Here is a 17,745-nt window from a genome sequence, read left to right on the forward strand (position 1 = left end):
TTGTAACAACTTTGTAAATATATATACTAAAGATCATTGAATTAAGTGCTTAGAACAGGTGAATTTAATGTTATGTAAATTATTTCATTAAAGCTGTTTATAAAAAAATCAGAATCTACATAAGAAACGTTCAATTACTTGTAAAATTAATTCTAAATGGAAGAAATGGTTTATACATAAAACTGGACCCAAAATATGGTCATTTTCCCTTGAGCTCTTTGTAATTTAAATACCTCATCATTTGCTTGCAACTTTTATAACAAGTTTTCAAAGTCAGTGTTATAACACATTCATAAAGTATGTTACAACTAATAGGTTACCAAAGTCTGTGAATGATATACTTGTAGAGTATACAAGTAGACAACTATAGTTGGATCTTGTGTTTTTAATTTATTCTGACAGTTGGATGTATTTAGAATATTCTCACTTGGTGTTACTGAAATAGATTAATACATACCACATTTGTAACTGTTTACTATTCACTGTTCTTTTTCTTTGTTTCAATTTTTTAGTCTTCTATTTCTCTGGTTATTTGAACATTTTATATGACTATTTTCTCTACTATGTGAGCATATTAACTACACTTCCTTTTAAAATCATTTCAGCAGTTATCTTAGGGTTTGTGATACTTTTATGACTAACCCAAGTCCACTTTCAAATAACACTACACCACTTTAAAGTTAGTGCAAGTGTTTTTTAAAGTATATTCCCAATTCCCCCCTCCTTTCCCTTCTACATTGCTGTCATTCAGTTCCCTTATCCATAAGCTATAATCACCAAATACATTATTTTGAACAAACTATTACCTATTAGACCAATATAAGAAAAATGAAAGATTTTACCTTCATTTATTCCTTCTCACTTTTCCTTTTTTTATGTAGATCTGAGTTTCTGACCTTTATCACTTTCCTTTTCTTTGGAGAACTTTTAACATTTTTTGCAAAGCAGGTCTACTACTAATTCCCTCAATTTTTGTTTGAGAAAGTTTTCATTTCTCTTTTACATATGAAGGACAATTTTACTGGATAAAGAATTCAAGGTTGGTGGTTTTCTTCTTTCAATGCTAAATATTTCAATACTGTCTTCTTGGTTGCTTGGTTTCTGAAGAGAAGTCTGATGTAATTGTTATCCTTGTTCCCCTATAGGTAAGACAGTTATTTGCCTCTGGCCTCTTTCAAGATTTTCTTTGTCTTCAATTTGCTACAGTTTAAATATGGCCTAGTGTAAAATTTTTTGTTATTTGTTCTGTTTGGTATTCTCTGAGCTTCCTGGATCTGTGTTTTGGTGTCTGTCATTAATTTTGGAAAACTCTCAGCTGTTACATTTTTATCTTCTGTTCCCTTCTTGTCCTTCTGTCATTCCAATTACACATGTTATTTATACCTTTTTGTAATTGTCCAACAGTTCTTGAATATTCTGTTTCAAGAATATTCTGGTATCTTTTCACTCTTTTTTTCTCTTTGCATTTTAGTTTAGGAAGTTTCTATTAACGTATCTTTAGGCTCACCAATCTTTTAACATATCTTCATTCTCACCAGTTCTTTCCTTAGTCATATTCAGTCTACTGATGGGTCGGTCCATCAAAGGCATTCTACATTTCTGTTACAATATTTTTGATTTCCAGCGTTTCCTTTAAATTCTTCCTTAAGAGTTTCCATCTCTCTGTTTACGTTACTCCTCTGTTCTTGCATGCTGTACATTTCTTCCATAAGAGTTCTTAGCATGTTAACCATAGTGCTTTTAAATTCAGTGTGATAATTCCAAACTCTGTCATGTCTGACTGATTCCAGTGCTTGCTTTACCTGTTCAGATTGTATTTTTTTTGCCTTTCAGCATGCCTTGTAATTTTCTGTTGAAAGCCAGGCATAATGTTGGATAAAAGGAACTGAGGTAAATAGACCTTTAGTGTGAGTTTTTGTTTATCTGGCTAGGAGTTAGGCTGTGTTTACTGTTTGCCATACCTGTGGTTTCTGAGACAAAAATTTTCTCTGTTGTTCTTGCCTTTAAATGTTTTTGTCTCCCATGTTGTCTTTGGGAGTCCCTGGACTCCTAAAATAAGGTGTGAGGCTTAGAGTTGTTTTACCTGTCACCCATTATGATACAGACACTCTACTGAGCTGTGATAAAGTAGGGAGGTGGGGCAGTCTACCATCTTATAATTAGGTCTCAGTCTTTTCGTAAGCCTGAGTTGGGTATTTCCCTCCCCCCACATGGAGGACCAGTGGGGACTGGAGTTGGGTACTTCCTTTCCCCCAGGTCAATTAGGCTTTGTTAAAGCTCTAATTGGTTAGGTTCTGGTGAAACAGTTTTCCTTGAGACAGGCCTTATTAAAGAGAACAGAGAGCAAGAGCACATTTCAAAATGGTTACTTTTCTCCTCCTTCTTGCCCCAACCCCATGCAGGAAGTAAAAGGAGATTTTTCTCTGGTCTTCACAGAAGAATGTGGCAGGGCTCCTAGAGATAAAACTCAAGAAAGTGTGTCCTCTACCCCAAACACTGGGCCTCCTAGGAGTTTTAACTCTCATGCTAGCCCACAGTGAGCCTCCTGCAATTCATCAATTAAAGTCCTCCAATCTATAGGGGCTTCAGCTGTGGGCCTCTATTCCTGGGTTTCTGCCAATGAAAGCTGTGAATCTCTGTATCAGCCTGTCTGTCTTCAGTTTTCCAGGCAACAATTTGCCCTGTGTGGATAAAGTGAAGTTCCCTATTGCCAGGATTCTCACCTGGCTCTGGTATATGTTGATATTGACTCTATATAAAAAACTCTGACCAGTGCTCTGTGCAACACAGTGACATGGTGGCATGGCTGCAAGGCTGCAGGAGAGCAGAGACAAGACTGGAGCGGTGGCAGCACTGAGGACAGAGACTGAGATAGCTGCGGGGATAGAGAGGCCCAGAGGCAGAGACCAGCTTGCTGCATGCAGACTTACTCTGAGTGTACAGGTTTCTAGTGATTGACTTGCCACCATGGGAATAAAGTTGGATATAACCCTTTCATACTAAGAATGTTCCACTGTCATTCTTTGGTCTCACTGAATCTATAGTGGACTTGCCCGGAGCTGAAACTCATTGGCAAGACTCTGTGATCTCAACTCTCTGATGGATCTAAGAAGAGTTGTTGATTTTCAGTTTGTTCAGCCTTTTTTCTTGTTGTGATGACAGAAGTGAGGACTTCCAAGTTAGGTGTCAGAGCAGAAACCAGAAGTCAAAATACCTTATTGCTATCATTGGGAGCTGAGTTAGGATCATCAGGAATAGTGAGAGTTGAAATGAAACTCACTCATTTGCATTCTAGTATGCTTTACACATAATCCTGGGTTAAACCAAAGAGGAATTGTTAAGATATTAAGCAGATGACTGTCATCCATTGTTTGTTAATAAAAGGGAATACAGACTGGGAACCATTAGCTATATTTTTGAGTAGTGTTCCCAGAAAAGCAATGGGACACAGGAAGGAGTTCACAAACTGATGGCAGGGGCAAATCCTTTCAGCAGTCTAACAAATCCAGCCATTCATTTACATATTACCTATGGCTACTTTCCTGACACAGTGGCAGAGTAAAGTAGTTCCAACAGAGACCCTACATCCTACAAAGTCAAAAATACTATCTGGCCCTTTTAAGTAACAGTTTGCTGACTCCTGGGTTATATATACATCCCATACTTTTTTGCATGTTATCACTGGTATTTGTGTGTGTGTGCCCTTTTTTTACTCATTAATTGATCCATTAATTTATTTAATATACAATTACTAAGACCAAAGATTTCAGCTTAGTGGAAATCTTTTACAACAGGGCAAATGTTGCAATAGCAGGATTATACTTAAATGCTATGAAAATTATTTTGAGAGTTATAAACTGTACCTGGGGTACTCAAGGATTGAGACTACTAAAACTTTGTCACAGAGGGTTTTGGCTTACTATCTGTTTTTTTTAGAAATATATCCACTATGCCAGTGGTTCTCAAAAACTTCAATATCTATCAGAATCATGAAAAGGTCACACCCTATTTCTATTATAGTAAATCTGAGATGGAGCCCCCAAATTTCTATTTCTAACAAATTCCCAGGTGATGATAATATGACCACAATCTGAGTACTACCCTAATAAACCAAGGGGAATCATATAAATACAATTTTAAAGCTGAAAGACCTTTTTTAAAGATAATCTAGTTGCTGTACCTCTCTAAAAGATAATCAAACCAAAAAACAGCCTCTATATCAGGTTAAAAACAGGTGCAGCAGATCAGCCTCTCTTATAAATTTGAAACACTTTGGGCCCTCAGAATTGTTTTCCTGTTTCAGTCTTTCCTTCCTCACTTCCCAGATAAATCCTCTCTCAGTTACTGGCCCTAACTCACAGGTTTCCTTTGCTGTGTTCATGCTTTGGCCATGACTTGACAAGTTACTTTAGCCTTGGGTATTGGATCCTAAAATAAGTAGGTCAAACTCTCCATCAGAACTAAACTTTCAGGAAGCTAACTCCAGTTCAATGTTAAAAAGTTCTTCAAAATTCCAAGTTTATCTCTTGGGAACTAGGGTAGGACACAGATAGCTGGTCAGTCCACAAAACCTTAACTAAATATCTCTGTATTTACTCATGAAAGGTTACTGAACTTCGTAGTAGTCATCTGCTCAATATTTTTAAGATAAGGGACAAGATGGCTCTCACTTGGGATATAGGCTATCTTTAAATCTAAATATATAGTAAAAGATATTTGACTAGTAGAAATGAAACTCTAAATATATGATTAATTCAGTTTTACCAATGCACTTTAGAAAAAAAATCAATTGCTGTAAGTCCTCTATTCTATAATATGCAGCATGAATTTAATCACTTATTTGGGGAGAGAGTTAACCACATAAAATATATAAAATACAAAAACATTAAAATGCAGAAAAAACTTAGGTGCTACTAAGAATGTAGTGAACAAAAATGGTATTCACTAGTACCTACTGCTAGAGAAATAAACGCAAAAGGTATTGTCCCCGGCTTTAAAGAACCTGTTGCTTATTTAAAAAATATGAGAAACATTAGGAGTGATTAAGTGCTTAATTGTACAGAACTCACTATACAATATGAGGTCAAGGCCAATATGGACTATAGTAGCTAAATAACATTTCATAGCACAGTGATTTGAGCTATGACTTCAAAAATGGTTAAAACATGAATAAGGAGGATTTGCAGACAGAGAAGTGTAGATTCCAGAAAAGATAAAGCAGTAATGAAAGAAGGACCACAGAACATAAGGCAGACACTGAATTGCCCACTGGGCTGAAGTAGAGTTGAATGCTTGTAAACAGCACGAAACAGGGTTGTATGCAGCTACACTATCCAAGTCTTTGAACCTGATGAAAATTTTTAGACATATGGTGGGCAAGGTGAAATTACTGTAGGTTTTAGAAGGGAACTACATGAAAAAGGATGTTTAGAAGATTTGTTTTGGCAGCAATATACAGCATAGTTCAGTGGGGGAAAAGGCCTCGAGTTGGAGCACCAATGTAGATGCTATAATAATCTGTGAATGACATGGTACAGCACTGAACAGTGGTCCTGGCAATGGAAGTACAAAGTCAGGGAGAAACTTAAGTGACACTGCAAACTTGGCAACTTGTTAAAATATTGGGCATGGGGAGAAAACATCAAACATGTACCCAATATTGCAGGCCTGACAGAATGAAAGAATAGTGGTATCTGCTACCAAATGTAGTAGAACAATTGTAAATGAAAGCAAATTGAGGTAGCCAGGCACCATGATACAGAAGCAGGGTTATTGTATAAATGCCCAGTTTAAAGTGACAGTGGTAGCTTCCTGTACTCTGGCAAATGAATGAGTAGATGTGGTTAGAGTGATCTGGTCAGCCCATCTATTTCTTGTTTTTAGCAAAGAAGTGAAAAGAGAAGAAAAATGGATGGCTGAGAAATAAGCATCTGGACATTAACAATTCAGACCATCTGGAGGAGGGCAGCAGGAAAAAGAAAATGTTAATCAGAGGTAAGGTCTGTGAAAACAGGGAACTTGCATCCTTGCCCATGGAATTCACAATACTGGGTAGAGTAGCTGACACAAAGGCAGCTCTCAAAAAGGAACAAACAAGAATTTCCAAAGTGCAAAGGAATCACAATAACGATTAGAACAGTTAGGTATAATGAAAGATAAAGATTGAAAAAAAAAGCTACTGAATTGGAAAGAAGAGCAGGAAGCCAGACTGCAAGAGTTAAAAAGGACAAGAGCAGAGAGATCTAGCAGGGTCAGGGAGGTTAAGCTGATGGACAGACAGCGGGTAAAAGGAAGAAGGGCAGCAGGGTAGACAAAGGGCATTATTTTACTTGTTTGGACATTTTTCCAAATTAAAAATAACACTTCCTCCATTCAAGAAAATTTGGAGAATTAAGTAGGGTGTGAAATCATACACTGTTTCACCACCCAAGTGCAATGTAAACATAGTTAACACTTTTAAGATGTATGTTCAAACTTTTTCCACCAAAAATATGAGTGGAAAAATATGTTGTATCCATACATACAACAGGATAATAACTGAGGGACTGGAGAAAGACAAAGGAATAAGGAAAATAGCAAAAACAGGTGAGATTATACTTCTTAACCTTTTCTTAATGGTCAAAAAACCCCACAGTACTTTATTTTTTGTTATTGAGAGTAAAGATTTTTGAATACTTGTTAACTGTTTATATTATTATACTTAAAAAATGAGCATTTACAGTACTTTTATAGATTTTATAATACTACTTTATTGCATTTACAGCATTTATAGAAAAGCATTCCTATTTATTCACTTACCTAATGACTTTTTTTCCTATGACTATGAATGAGCTCTTTAGATCTTTGAGAGATCAACTCTATTTTAGTGCAAAACCTTTTTCTCCAAGGTTGTCTGCTGCTTTACTGAAGTCATATGCATGTATAAAGTCACAGGAAGGGCAGCAGGTGGAAAAGAAGTTTGATGATGCTGACAGAAATAGAGTAATGTTGTAGAACAAATTCCCTAAATATAGGGAAAGAGAGGAATTCAAAGTGGAAAACAAACTGCTTCTAATAATGGAAAAGCACATATAGTGCCAAGATACAGAAACCAAAGTACAGGCAGAATGAGGTACATAAGGGAACCCACAGTAAATATTCTAATCCTCTTTATGAAGTGTTTATCATTCACAGAGAGTCAATTCAGGGTACGCTGTCCTCCTCCAAGACTGCTATAGAAACACTTCCTGGTCCTCTGACCCAGTTCTCACTCACTCCATTCTTTTTCTTCTCTATTTTCACTTTATATTCTTTCTCCTACCTTTCATCATTAAAATTTAGATGAAAGGCTTATGATTGGTGGAAATCTCACTCATGTAAGGCCAAGCAAATTTTGTCATAAGCTAATTTCCTCAAACTGCTCTCATTACTGACAAAACTTACCCTCATTAACAACTGTGAAACTAATTCTTGCTAGTGGGAATCAAGATTTCCCAGTAAGCACACTGTTAAGTATATTTGGATGAATAGCTGATCCCTTGATTTTTTTAATTGAGGCCATCATCCTGATTTTTGCCAATAAAAATATTACGTTCTCACTGAATCCCTCTTTCATCTAATTCTGTATTTGTTTATACTACTGATTACACCATCACTGCATTGAACAAAATTTGACTTTTCTTAAATTCAATTGATGCATACAACTACCACACACGGGTTGAACGTTTTAAAGGTAGAGACAGTGTCTTTTTACTTTTTAATCCTCTTATGCCTGTATGTGGTAGACATTAAATGTGTACTGAATTCAGTTTTCCTTGACCATCCATAAATTCAGGATTAGTCTTTCACCTTCTCACTGCTTTGAAACTTGTGTGTACAGAATTTAAATTCAACACTACTTGTTAATATCTCCTGCTTCAGAAAAAGATATCATACATTTAATAATCCGACAGTTAAATTCTAGATCACAGATTGCTTATATGCATATGCAATAGATTTAATGACTGTAGTCAAAACCAGTAAAGTGATTCACTTACATTAACAAAATCAGCTTGTTTGAATACATTTCACAGGCTCCCAGAAGCACCAACTTTACTCCAAGCAAGATGTCACTTAAGTGACACTCTTAACCAATTAAGTTTTTAAAATTTCATATATTCTGCAAAAACAATGGAAAGTTCCTGGCTACCCCATATGTGAACAATATTCTATTGTCATATTGTAAATAACTTACTTTGAAGTGATTGTTTTGTTTCAGGTATATTCAGTCTTTCTGAATTCCTATGACCGTAACATACTAGAAAATGACACTTTCATTTAAATTCAGCAAAATTTCACTAAAATGGACTCAACTCAGGTAAGGGCAATCTAAATTACTGAAAAAAATTAATTTACACAACTGAGCTCATTGTTTCCTGGGAGTTGGGATGTTTCATGAAAGTAGTGGCACATGAGTTGGATCTTAAAGTTAGACACTTCTTATCAGCAGAAAAAGAGACCAGCCAGGCAAAGACAGAGAAACAAGATAATGAAAGCAAAGAAAAAGAGTTACGGAGAGTGCAAACTGCAGTGACCACTCAATACAATAATCCCCTGTTCTCATCTTGTAACTAGCCACTTGGAAGTACAGGTGATCAAAATAGAAAAGCCACAGAAAAATAAAAAGAATACTAGTAGAGAAAGAAAAACACAAACTTAAGTGCTCTTCATGCTTGGTTTGTATCTTAAAATTAGGCATCATAAATGGTACCACAGTCCTAGGGACTTGTACCCTCCAAGGTAAGCAACAGTTCCGATACTTTACCTATAATAGAGGTCATATTTTAAAAACTACAGACTTCAAAAGAAGGGGAGGCAATTATAGAGCATCTGTACTGTCACTTCCTAGCCACATGCCTGGGCAGGCATCACTAATCAATCAGATTTAGCATGCAAATTGGAATCAATTTGTTAACTCTTGATTCAGAATGAGTATAAAGCTATCAATCCTTTGCTATCCAAACACCTGCTATCCAGACTCAGGCTTTAAGTTGGCTCAGGTAATTTTTTTTTTTTTGAAATATGGGTATTTGAAGGAGATGTTATTTTACACCACAATAGACTCTTGCCTTTCCAAAATATCAAGACATAACAGATTAGTACCTGTCACTCTGACCTCTCATTCTCCAAATTTAGAAACTAAACAGACATTCATATAGCAAGGAATATCATTATGTTTCAGTGTGTTCTAAGTAAGAGAAATATAAAACTTCACCCTCCACACAACTTTTTGCAATACATGTAGGAGCTACTACAACAGATGCCTGACAGAGGTACTCTGCATAATTAACCAACCCTCATTGTTTCCTAAATTTTCTTATAAACAGGAGATACACAGTCCATGAAACAGAACAAAGTAAACATCTCATGAAAGAAAAATTAAGTAATGTTTCAAAGTTTTTATTCATGTGATTAAGGTTAAGCATTAACTATCTTAATCTCACAGTTAGCAATCAAGTGCATTAAGGCTTCAGAGTTTATTGTTTCTTATTTACTATCCTCCTCAGGACAGGAAGATTCTTCCTTCTATTGGTGCCTGCTCCTCATCTTTAACCTGAACTCTTAGAACCCTTCAGAAAGCAGAAGGGAAAACAACTAACTACAGAGAGGCTGGTAGAAAAGGAGGCACTGGATAAGAGTGGTCTAGTTTGTCAGCTATGTGGTACTCAGTAACCATCTTACTTCTTTCTCTCTTTATATTTATAAGGAATTCTCTGTCACGATCACACATTAAAATGATTAAATGCATTAAATTAAATTATGCATTAAAATTAGATGAAAAGTTGTGAAGCTTAACCCTACATTACATTATTCTTAAAAGAATACACCCCTTTCTTATCTATACAACCAAATTTACAACACTCACTACTTCTCTATATTACATTATTACTACACCAGAAAGTTCCTATCTGCTTATTATATTGAGGTGCTTATAACTATCAAGCACCCCTCTATAAACAAACAGAACTAGCACACAAGTAGCCCCCCCCAGTTCAGTCTCTCAACTAGCAACTAGTAAACTCCCCAACAACAGGGGTTATTGCATAGCCTTGCATAATCAACAAGAGCTCTTAGAAAACTTCACATGTATACATGCTCAATAAATATTTGCAGACTGAATCTCACATAACAGAACTCTTGCACAAGGTAACATAAGTGAATAACACCTCCAGATAGTCCTCCTGGGCTAACATCCAAGGGAACGCTGACAAATCCTAATAATCCGTCCATTGAAAATGTTGGGCTGATTGCCTGTGATTAGTTAAATCTGTTAGTCTTTCACTGTGCTCATGTTATGCATTATTATTGCTGTCAATATTAACTTAGTAACAGGGTCATAGAAACTAAGCTAAAGGAACTTGCAAGGTCATCTAACATAAACCTTTCATTTTATAGACAAGGGAACTAAGGTCTACTTTTCCCATAATTAACACTTCGGCACTTGTCACTTCTTTCCCTGGTACCCTAACCAAATAGAAGAGAAATTTTATTGCACATTTTTGCTTAGATTAGTATTACAAGTGAATGTGCATTCCTTAAATGCCAGTCCCTAGCACACTACTTTGTATATAGCAGGTAGTCAGGTGAGTTCTTACACACTGTTCTTACTTTAAATGTGCAAATTTGAGTAAATAACAATGCTCATTTTATTTTCATCTGTACAATTTTAATGTGCAACATTATTTTTCTAATATAAAAAGTGACTTCACGTAAGTTTTTATTCAAAGGATATCTATCACAAGTAAGACTCTTCTGTCTTTTCCGCCACTGTGAAGCTCATTTCCCCCAATAATACCAAAAACTAACAGGAAGACATAAACCAAATCAGTTCTGCACACAACATCATTCAAGACACCTCCCAATAGGGACAATAAGTCAGTCAATTATTTATACATACACATATTTATTACCTATGCTAAACATTAGGCCAGAAAATCAAGGGGCTTAAAATTGCTTAACTAGTTTTTCTGGTCAATAGGAAAGACTATTTCATCAGTTTCATATTACAGAGGAGAGCAAGGAAACACCTTTCTGGAACAGTACTGAGATGCAACCATCATAGTTGGCCTTAATATAGACAAGCAAAAAAACACCCTAAATCTCTGGTGTGCTTAGTATGGAGGGCAGGTTGAACTCAGGGCAGGCAGCATGTCAACCAGCTAAACAAAAATGTAAGAAGCCAGTTGATGTGCTAGTCAATCTTTAATTTTAAAGCAAAATGAGATCATGAGCTTATCGTTAAAGCAAACTCTCAAGTTAAGAGCTGTATGGTAAATGTTTCCCACTGCAGTTGAAGGAACAAAATTACTTCTTAGTGCTGATAAATGGCCTGACCCACAACCAAGGACAAAACTCAACTACTGAGTTCTAGGATTCACCACAGAAATCAGGACTAATATGGCACCATTATGTAAACCTTATGGATCACCATCTGTTGCTCACTACAACTAATAAGTAAAACAAAATTGCTCGATTTGTTTAAATTAGAATTTAGAAAATATGAAAATGGTCCATATATAATCTTATTTTGACTGTAACTATAATTCTAAGTCTAAATGTACCAGATTTAGACATCTATATGTCTTACAGAATTGAATAAAGATGAGGAACTCTGGCCCCAGCACTGCTTCCAGGGCCTGACAATGAATTAGAAGACTCCTATAGCTTCCCTGTCATTCATCTGTTCCCATAAAGTGGGTAGAACAATGACACATATTTTTAGGACTGTTTTAAGAAATAGTTAAGGTCTTACTTGCAAATAGTTACATAAATAAGAATACCTGATGACAACAAATTATTTGAAGAATCCCTGAATTTGTTTGCTGAATAAATACAGTATTAGAACATTTTCTACAATAAAACATCAGGGTTTCTTTTAAATTTTTAGGTACCAGTTTGTTGTCTATCTTACAGCAAAATTGCAAATACGTTAATCACACCCACCCATGTAATGATTATTCTTAAACATAACTAATCACAAACAGAAGAGATCTCAAATGTAATTTTTCTATCCTATTTTCTCCACAACAATTTTATTCTATCAGGAATTCAAGTAAAACAGCTTTAAAAAGGAAAAGTACTCAGTAAAATTTTTTTTTTTTGTCTAACTAAATAGAAATTCTTGTTCATTTGTTTAAACTATGAAGACACTGGGAGATAAGAAGAAAAACTTATATTGGTATTCTGTTTAGGTAACCAAAGAGGGGTGCAATGTAAGTTAAATTAGTCTGCAGTGAGGGTAGGTTGTGGCTTTGTTTTAGGTTGCCAGAACAAGTCTTCATTTAGAAAAAAGACATGGGTTACTAGTTTTCTTTATTTAATCCAAAGTTTATTTTAGAATTCTAGTGTTTAGAAAATATACATATGATTCTAACAGCGTATTCATCTGCAAATAATCTCAAGTGAATAATGGAAGTGATCTGGACCATTGTCCATGGAGTGCGACTGAGGGAGGTCAAACAAGGCGCAAGCTTGTCATCTTGGACTTAAGTTGAAGATATTCGTTAATATTACACAAATATTACAAAACTATCAAGTTAGCAGTATCTTTATTTTCCAGAGCTACCTTAAAAATACTTTTCCAATCCTTAAGAATTACAGCTTCTTATCTCATTAAGTACCAGGATTTCAACTTTGAATATGTAATTTTTCAAAGGCTCCTTTAATGCTTGAAATTACAATGGACATAGTTTTATCAAACAGCATTTTAGTTTAATAAAAAGAATAAATTATAAATTGAGGTAATAAATAACTCATTGTCCAGCTAAAGGCCTACTTCACATACTATATTTATATTTGTAGAAAAGAAAGACAAGTACAGACTTGTTTGTGATCTGCAAGCACAATAATTTAGAAACTATGATCAACCTAAATGCAAAACCCATCTGATAATTTTTAAACATCACATTTGTTTAGTAATGATACCAAAGATTGATAATGGAAGTAGTACAAAACAGATAATCTTTGAGAACATTATCAGGTGATAAAATAATTGATGAAAAGATAATGTTGCTTCAAAAATGTGGAATGAAATATCTAAAGAATTGCAATCATCACTAAAAATGATTTTAATGTACTATATATTCATGTACAGTTTCTTAGGTGGAGATGGTAGTGAAGGAACTTTCACTTTTTAGTACCTTTATTTTATATAGTCACTTAATGAATAATATAAATCCATTCTTGTGCAGCAGGGGATATGAGACTACATATAAAATGTACCCAATGTTTACAAATCTACTAATGTTTAAATATTTTAAAGTTTTAATATTAATATAAAGAAACCATTTTTGCAAATAGAATTTCTAAAGTTGAAAAATAAACACTAGGAAGTGTGCCATTACAATTTTAAAATACATAAAACTATGCATTTGGGGATAAAGGTGTTTACTGTCCTTTATTCTTTCAGAGCAAGCAGCACAAACTGAATTCACTCTACTACAGATTAAGTTTTTCTCACATTAAAGTCAGCCCAGATAAGTTGTAATGGATGTGTAAATATAAATTATCAATGGACAAATAATTAAATCACATGATTTACCAAAAAGAGCTCTCCACTATTATTAAACACTTCAGTCAGCTTCCTACACAGCTAATTTTATTTTAATAATAGAAAGACAAGGTTACTTTCCCCTACTGTTCTCATAATACATTAAAATATACATTACTAATCCAACTTTTAAAATCTGCCTTTCTTAAAAAATTTTAGTCCTTTTAACTTGGATGTCCTTTACCTTTATGTAAAAACCAAGGTGCAATTTTAATTCAATCTAAGGGTGATTTCAGAGACACTGTTACAGGAGTCAATAGGTGAAAAAACCACTCTGATTTCCAGAAACCTTGATGGTAAGCAGATTAACCACCTTTTCCTTTAAATTACTGCTTTAAAAAGGGGTTGAGTATATCCATCAAAGAATAAAAACTCTCTCTCTCTCTCTCTCTCTCTCTCACACACACACACACACACACACACACACACAATCCTATTTATCTGACCTAGCAAGTTGCTACATGATTGTCAAAACCAAAATATTCTTTTAAAATATTTAAACTTCATTTTAAAATTAAAACTGAAAGATACTCAACCGCCAACTATTCTATAGTATGAAACTATTAAAACCTGCCCTGACCTACTTCATATCAGCATCATGACAACATGGATGTATGCCAAGGAAATAATGAAAATTACTATATAACAAATCTTAATTTTGTATTTAAAAAGTGTCACTGTTTTTAAATGTGTAAATATTGTACTGCAAAGCCAGTTGTTTTATGATGCATTTATTTTTAAATTGCAATATAAAGGTAAGGAGTTCTGATATTTCAGTAGTCATATTCAATAATGGACATGCAAGATTTCAATTTTTAGAATCATAGTTTTTTTATACCACATTTAACACTATTTTTAAACTTCTATTTAAAGTAGTCTCTTAGACCAAATTCCAAATATTGCTTTCCATTTTTAAAATAGCACTGTTTTTTAAAAACTTGTCAGTTGATGACCAATCCTACAAAAATAATTCAAGTTCATGCTCAAAAGAATATGTGCAATAGCTCTACCAGAAGATAGACTTAACTCACAGTATTTAATTATTAAAAGACTGCCACCAGTCTTTCAGAGTTTAATGTAATGCTGAAATACTGGAAATTCTCATACAAGAAAGTACAGAAATAGCAAAGGATATTTCATCTATGGTTTCTTTAAAAAGACACATGAAATAGCAAGGCATTTATTTTGAAGACATCTTCTTAAATTAAAAAATCATTTTATAGTGTAAACTACCTCCTTAAAATATCATACTAAAGAGGCACTTTCTTCACAATCAATACAAAGAATAAACTCCCTGGAAGGGAAATTTAATCTCAGTATAAAGAATGAAAAAACATCCAGATACAGCAGCTAGACCAAATGAAAGGAAGACACATTCGGTTTTGTGCTGCATATTAATATTCTTATGCACAGTGTCTGGAGAAAATTCACAATACACTTCTTCCTCCCTGTATGACTGCAAAAAGGAGTAAACACATTTCACATTCCTCAGTCCCACATTCATGCTACCATCATGCAAAATGACAGTTTCGACCCGTATTCCTCCTACATATAAGTATAAAACACAAATAACCTGTTTATCTGCACTCACAATTGAGGAGGGGTATACAAGCATTTTTTGGCTATGTAGTCCAGAGGCTGATGTAAAGTCCCCACACGTCCAGAGGTCCCATAAATATGCACAGGACTCTGGATACCCACATTCAATGAATGCATCAGCCTCCTTCTCCGCTCCCCAGCCCGCCGCCCCCTACCCCCTTAGCAGCAGAAATGTGCCTGGGCTTTTTTACCCCAGCGATGGAGGATTCTCTTACCAGATGGAGTTCTTGATCTTGTGTTGCAGCGCGCTGGCCTCTGTCCCTGGCAGCCCAGGCACAAGGGCTGGCAGAGCCACCCCCGAGTTGGGGGCGCTGGGGGGAAGCTGCTGATGGGCATCAGGCTGCTGTGGTGGCGGCTGTTGTTGTTCCTCTGCCATCGCTGCTGGAGGGGTGGGAGGGAGGGAGGGAAGATGGGGGCGCGGGGAAGGGTGAGGGGAGAGACCTGGAGGGGAGGACCAAGGGGGAGAGGAGGAGGGGAGAGGGTAAGAGGAGGAGGAGGAGGAGGAGGAAGGAAGCTGGATAAACTAGGCCTTTACCCCAGAGCTCGAGTGAGTCGCTTTCGCCCGCCGCCTGGGGGACATCGCCGGGGAGACCGAGCGGCTCGTCACGGTGGGGGCGCTTCACCGCGGCAGAGGCATGGCGGCGCCCCTCAGCCCCCCGCCGCCGCCGCCGCCGCCGCCTCCTTCCGTCAGCGGCCGGGGCTAGGGGGTGAGGAGGGGACGAAAGAAGACCAGGCGTGGGGGGGCAAATCTCCCCCAGATCCAAGGAGAACGAACGGTCGCTCAGGGACTTCGCGGCCCGGCCTTCCTTTCTTGTCCCACGGGCTTTCTACGTCGGGGGCCCACGCTGCTGCAGCCCCAGGCTCCGCTCCACGCCACTCCCCACGCCGCCGCCGCCGCCGCCGCGCACTCCCGGCCCCGCCGCCACCGCGGCCGCCGCTGCTCCGCCAGCCCCAGAGGCAACCCAGTACGCGCAGCCGCACTGCGGCCCGGCGCAGACGGCAAAACACCTACCGCTCGGCGGGGTGGGGGGGGCGGGGGGCGTGGACCAGCGTGTGCGGGTTACGGGCGCGAGCGCGGGGGGCCGGGAGGGGGGCGCCCGGGGGCGCGGGCCGCAGGGCCTGGAGCGGGGCTGGCCGGGCTGGTGGAGGAGAGCAGGAAAACGTGGGGGAGGTGCTGGCGAGAGAACGAGAACTTGCGTGAGGAGGAGGAGGAGGAGGAGGAGAAACCAAATTTAATATTTGGAATGGAAATGGTATTTTTTTCTTTTTGCATCTTCAAAGCAAGTGAAGTGAAATTAATCAGCAGTATCCCCCCATCCCTCGACGTGTGAGGATTACGTTCTCCCTGGGTACGTGAAGAGAACTGAAGCAGGTAAGAAGATAAGCTGACTTTTCCGAAGCCCCCAAAGAAGAACACCCGTTGGAATTAACCACCCTTTAGGTAATTCAGTCTTGAACGGAAATCGCAAGTCAGGAGCTGGGTTGAGTGCTTCTCAGTCGGGCATTCAAAGCCCTCCAAATCTGGCCCCACTTTAGCTATCCAATCATAGCTGCCTCCATCCCCCTGCGAGAACTCCCGGCTCCAATCAGTGAAGTCTCCATGCCATTCTCAACGCGCAGCAGATTCATTCTTGCTTCGTGTCTTTGCTCATGCTGTTCCCCTCACCTCCCCACCCCACCCCCTTTTCAGGAATGCCCTCCCTCCTCCTCTGTATCACTCTCAAGCCAAACCAGGCTCTAAGGCACGGCTCAAGTCACAGCTTGTCAGGGTCCCTGGCAACCAAGGCCCCTGCCTGCCTCTGAAAGAAAAGCCGGTGGTTCTCCCAGCGTGGAGGCTCAGGCTCCCAGCCCCAGGCTCCTTCCTTTGGATCCAGTTGAACCACTGGAGGCACTCTCTAACCTTCGCTTTCCCCCCATTCTTACCTAAGCTTTGCCCTCTTAAGAGTAAGACTCCCTGGCTGAAACAAGCAAGTCCTCTTTAAGAGCAGAAGAATTGGCTTTTCTAGGTGGGGCTGATCAGGGAGGCCTAAACAGCCTGGGTGTAGAAGACAACAGCCAAGGCCTCTGGCACCAGATGCAACAGCTGCTCAGCTCACACTGACCTTTCTCTGGGTCTGTTGGTGTTGTGAGCTCTTCAAGCTTTAACTTTTCTGACAGTTTCTGTCAGATTTCTGCCTGTCAGATTCTCTAGCCACTTTCCTGCCGTGCTTGGACTTTGGGCCATGAGGCTCTGCCACCTTTTAGACTCACATGGGTGGAGACTGTCATTGACTTGGGCTTCCTGGCCTTTGAAGTGCTCAGTTCCCTACCTTGGCCTGGAACACTTTTTGCTTTAGCACCACTGTGCCATCAGGCCTGGCACACAGACTCCACTCCCAGATTAATCCTGAATGCTTGCACGTGTGTGCGTGTGTATACACGCATGCACAGGCGGATGGCAGGAGGGCCTTGAAAGAACATCTGTGTGCAAAACACAGCTCCTCCATGAGAATTCCAGGCCTCTTGGATTCCTTTGAGCCCTGAATAGCCATTGCACTGATGGTTTCACACAAATGAAACCTCATCCCATAACCTAGGTT

At 38.2% G+C, this 17,745-nt stretch overlaps 1 protein-coding gene across 2 annotated transcripts in view; it reads right to left on the reverse strand.

Annotated features, from left to right (window-relative positions):
• Window positions 1-16,110, reverse strand: part of RFX7 (regulatory factor X7) — a 199,651-nt gene extending 183,541 nt beyond the window's left edge. The window contains exons 1-2 of one of the 2 annotated variants that reach the window (XM_073211888.1): window positions 15,702-16,110; window positions 15,382-15,544 (exon numbers count right to left, since the gene is read on the reverse strand). In XM_073211888.1, the coding sequence (XP_073067989.1) occupies window positions 15,382-15,542 (161 nt within the window). In that variant the 5' untranslated portion in view covers window positions 15,543-15,544; window positions 15,702-16,110. Of the gene's footprint in view, window positions 1-15,381; window positions 15,548-15,701 lie in introns of both variants that reach the window. The other variant, XM_073211889.1, reaches the window with a different exon arrangement.
• Between the last annotated feature and the right edge of the window lie 1,635 nt (window positions 16,111-17,745).

Source organism: Manis javanica, chromosome 8 (assembly GCF_040802235.1).
Source record: "Manis javanica isolate MJ-LG chromosome 8, MJ_LKY, whole genome shotgun sequence".
Lineage (NCBI taxonomy): Eukaryota > Metazoa > Chordata > Mammalia > Pholidota > Manidae > Manis > Manis javanica.